Genomic DNA, 5,000 nt, shown 5'->3' with positions numbered 1-5,000 from the left:
AAAAAGTGATAAAGACATAATTAACATACGACAAATGAACAAAAAATGCTTACTTAATTAATTTTGTAAGCGCTTATGCAGTGACTTCAAAATTATCATTAATGGAATTCACAAAAGTTGAAGCAGTAAGTTAATTCCTTAAAAAAAAAGAATACATGAATTTACAAATAAATATGTGTTACTCATTCACTTCACTCACTCAATTAAACCAAATAATTAACCAATAACCACGAGTCTTAAAAATGAAATAATAAAGAGTGATAAATAAATAATTGAACAAAATAAATACAAAAAAGTAAAAATCAACAAACAAATAAATATATAAAAACTTTTTTTTTAATTCTCGACTACACACACTCCTACATCTCACATCATCTTTCACCTTACATCCCCTCACATCACCCCCACACCCCCTCCCATCCCCTAACACCCCCTTCCATCCCCTCCCATCACCCCACACCCCCTCCCATCACCCCACACACCCTCACACACCCTGCCATCTCCCCTCACCCCCTACCATCACCCCCACACCTCCTCCCATCACCCTCACACCCTCTCCCTTCAGCCCCACACCCTCTCTCATCACCCCCACACCCCTCAACCCCCCCTCACATCACCCCCACATCCCTCACATCATCCCCACATCCCTCACACCCCCTCACCATACCCCCACATCTCACATACCCCCTCACATCACCCCCACACCTCCTCCCATCACCACCACACCCCCTCCCATCACCCTCACACCCTCTCCCATTCCCCCACATCACCCTCACACCCCTTTCCATCCCCCTATACCCCTCACACACCCTCACATCACCCCCACACCCCACATACCCCCTCACATCACCCCTACACCTCCTCCCATCACCCTCACATCACTCCCCACATCCTCACACCCCCTCACATCACCCCCACACCCTCTCCCATCACCTCCCATCCCCTCTCATCACCCTCACACCCCCTCACATCACCCCCACACCCCACATACCCCATCCCATCACCCTCACACCCTCTCCCATCACCACCACACCCCACATACCCCCTCACACCCTCACATCACCCCCACACCCCCTCCCATCCCCCCACACCCCTCACATCACCCCCACATCCCTTTCCATCACCCTCACACCCCTCCAATCACTCCCACACCCCACATACCCCCTACACCCCCTCACATCACCCCCACACCCCACATTCCCCCACACCCCCTCACATCACCCCCACACCCCCTCCCATCACCCTCACACCCTCTCCCTTCACCCCCACACCCTACATACCCCTCTCACACCCTCTCACATATCCCCTACACCCCCTCACATCATCCCACACACCCCCACACCCCTTCCCATCCCCCCCACACCCCTTCCATCACCCTCACACACCCTCCCATCACTCCCACACCCCACATACCTCCTACACCCCCTCACATCACCCCCACACCCCCACATTCCCTCACACCCTCCCATCACCCTCACACCCCCTCCCATCACCCCACACCCCCTCCCACCCCCCCACACCCTCTCCCACCCTCCCATCACCCCCACACCCCACACCCCCTCCCATCCCCCCACCCTCCCATCCCCTACACCCCCACACACCCCTCCCACCCACCCTCCCATCCCCCCACACCCCCCACACCCCCTCCCATCCCCTCACACCCACCCACACCCCTCCCATCACCCCCACCCACCCTCCCATCCCCCCACACACCCCATCACCCTCCCATCACCATCCCCCCACACACACCCCACACCCCTCCCACCCACCCTCCCATCACCCCCCACACCCTCCCACACACCCTCCACCCACCCTCACACCCCCACACCCCTCCCACCCACCCCCACATACCCCCTCCTAACCACCCTCCCATCACCCCACCCACCCCCACACCCCCTCCTCCCATCACCCTCACACCCCTCCCATCACCATCCCCCACACACACACCCCCCCACACCCCCTCCCACCCACCCTCCCATCCCCCCACACCCCCTCCCATCCCCTCACACCCACCCTCCCATCACCCCCACACCCCCTCCCATCACCCCCACCCACCCTCCCATCCCCCCACACCCCATCACCCTCCCACCCCCTCACACCCCCTCCCCATCACCATCCCCCCATACACACCCCACACCCCTCCCACCCACCCTCCCAACAACCCCCACACCCCCTCCCACACACCCTCCACCCACCCTCACACCCCCACACCCCTCCCACCCACCCCCACATACCCCCTCCTAACCACCCTCCCATCATCCCACCCACCCCCACACCCTCTCCCATCACCCTCACACCCCCTCACCATCGAAATCCAGGGTTCCTGAGCCGTCCTCGTCCACTTCGTCGATGATCCCGTCAAGATCCTCCTCCGTCAGCTTGTTGTCCAGTTCCCTCAGGATCTCCTTTAGGACCTTCGTCGTGATGTAGCCGTCGCCTGCAGGAGGTGGCGGGAGGGTTATAAAGGGGAGAGATAGATGGGTAGATGATTTAGGATGTGGGGGGTTATAAAAGGGATAGATGGATGGGTAGATGGGTAGATAATCTAGGATGTGGGGGTTATAAAAGGGATAGAGAGAGGGAGAGAGAGGGAGAGGGAGAGAGAGAGAGAGAGAGAGAGAGAGAGAGAGAGAGAGAGAGAGAGAGAGAGAGAGAGAGAGAGAGAGAGAGAGAGAGAGAGAGAGAGAGAGGGGGAGAGAGGGAGGGGAGAGTGGGAAAGAGAGGGAGGGAGGGAGGAAGAGAGAGAGAGAGAGAGAGAGAGAGAGAGAGAGAGAGAGAGAGAGTGAAGGGGGTAAGGGGGAAAGAGGGAGGGAGGGAGGCAGAAAGAGAGAGAGAGGTGGAGGGAGGGAGAAAGAGAGAGAGAGAGAAAGAGAGAGAGAGAGAGAGAGAGAGAGAGAGAGAGAAAGAGAGAGAGAGAGAGAGAGAGAGACAGACAGACAGACAGACAGACAGACAGACAGACAGACAGACAGACAGACAGACAGACAGACAGACAGACAGAAAGAAAGAAATAGAAATTGAGATTACAGATAATATAGAGCTATAAGAGATACAATCTTAATTCGACTCATTCTAAAAGTAGCCAACAGAGGGCTCTAGCAAAACAATTCCACCAATCAGCGAGTGACATCCATAATCTTTTAGGTTCCCTCGGCCAATCACGTAACGCGTAAACAGAACTAGTCACGGAGTCACTGCCACAGTTAAAACAGCATTAGAGCAAATTGAGAAAAAAAAGGTAGATTTTATTAATTGTATCCATCATGTGGGATGGTACTAGACTTCGCTGGCTTTTTATCGTATAAGTAAGAACACAAACACTGTTTTATTAATATATTGTTTTACCGCAAAGCAAAGAGACAGTCCGAGTAGTTTTATTAATTCTTATATTGCTTATCATTGCTAAACAAAAGAAACTGGCCAAACAGTTGTTTTTCATCGCCATCTATTGTCAAATAAAGAAAATATTTTAAACTTGTTCTTGCCATGTCCTTAAAATGCCGACATAAGCATTAGTCATACTCATTTAACGTTGGTATTGCCAGTTTATATATCAGCATGGTATTTTCTCTATAGAATTTGTAATAATTATGCAAGAGAAGAATTTTTTTAAGAGTTCACTTATTAGTCCATTCCATTCTAATGTAGGCCTATGTCTATAATACTACGTGAATTTGTGTGGATTTTTATTCTTTATTTCATGTGAAATTTGCATTTTTTCGTCATGTCCATTTCGTGATGTTTGTTTGCCATCATACGAATTATATGTTAGAAAAAAAAATAGAAAAAAAACTAAATTAAAAGGACTTTATACTTGTGTGAGGCCCGACCCAAAGAATATTCGCATACCTGACATGCATAAAGAAATAAATACATATCTATCAGTCTAGACATGCATATCAACCCGGCAAATAGATGGTTAAATGTATATCTATCAGATACATAGAGAGATATGCCTTTATTTCTGCATCTGTATGTACGTAAATTCATTGAGTCTGGCCTGGCACAATTTGAACAAACATGTTGGACTTTTTCAGTATTTTTTCCGAAATTTTTAAACACAGCAAGTTGCCTCCAACCCCCGCACAGACTCTGGCGATGATGGACGTTATTCAGGCTATGTGGCGACGATTTAATACGAAATAACGAATGTATAATGCTAAATAAGAGCGTTTTCTCGCTACCCTCATCCAGTCAGCTGACAGAGGAACGTGGACACAAATGTAAACAAACAGGCGAGTAGCTAGTTACCAATTTGTATCTGTTTTTTATTTAATACAAGAGAGAATTATTATCACCATCCACCCCATCCACCCATCTTTATCACCCTTTCCACTCACCCTGTTTATCATATATACGAAACGCCTCCTTCAGTTCTGCTTTTAAGGATTCCTCATCCTCCTCGATCAGGAACTTGGCAGCGAGAGCGCAGAACTCCTCGAACTCAAGCTCGCCGGATCCTGCAAGGGAAGGGGGGTGTGAGGAGGGGGTGGTGGGGGGGTGATGGTGGTTGTGATTGGTGGTGACAATGAGGAATGAGGGGAATGTGGTGATTGTGGTTGTGATTGGTGGTGACAATGAGGAATGAGGGGAATGTGGTGATTGTGGTTGTGATTGGTGGTGACAATGAGGAATGTGGTGATTGTGGGTGTGGTGGTGATTTTTGGAGTGGTGGTTGTGGTTGGTGGTGACAATGAGGGAAATGTGATTGTTGTTGGTGATTGTGGTTGTGGTGATGATTGCTAGAGACATTAAGGGGAATATGGTGATTGTGGTTGTGATTGGTGGTGACAATGAGGGGAATGTGGTGATTGTGGTTGTGGTGGTGGTGACAATGGGGGAATGTGGTGATTGTGGTTGTGATTGGTGGTGACAATAAGGGGAATGTGGTGATTGTGGATGTGATTGGTGGTGGCAATGAGGGGAATGTGGTGATTGTGGTTGTGATTGGTGGTGACAATGAGGGGAATGTGGTGATTGTGGATGTGATTGGTGGTGGC

The 5,000-nt window shown here is 50.2% G+C and overlaps 1 protein-coding gene across 5 annotated transcripts in view; it reads right to left on the bottom strand.

The window, feature by feature from the left end:
• The window catches only part of LOC113825655 (troponin C, isotype gamma), a 45,486-nt gene that overhangs the window by 3,358 nt on the left and 37,128 nt on the right, over positions 1-5,000 (bottom strand). For all 5 annotated transcript variants that reach the window (XM_070129232.1, XM_070129210.1, XM_070129223.1 and 2 more), the window contains exons 4-5: positions 4,341-4,460; positions 2,306-2,437 (exon numbers count right to left, since the gene is read on the bottom strand). In XM_070129232.1, the coding sequence (XP_069985333.1) occupies positions 2,306-2,437; positions 4,341-4,460 (252 nt within the window). The remainder of the gene's footprint in view (positions 1-2,305; positions 2,438-4,340; positions 4,461-5,000) is intronic.

This window comes from Penaeus vannamei, chromosome 2, assembly GCF_042767895.1.
Source record: "Penaeus vannamei isolate JL-2024 chromosome 2, ASM4276789v1, whole genome shotgun sequence".
NCBI lineage: Eukaryota > Metazoa > Arthropoda > Malacostraca > Decapoda > Penaeidae > Penaeus > Penaeus vannamei.
This window is presented reverse-complemented; position numbering and strand designations above follow the sequence as displayed.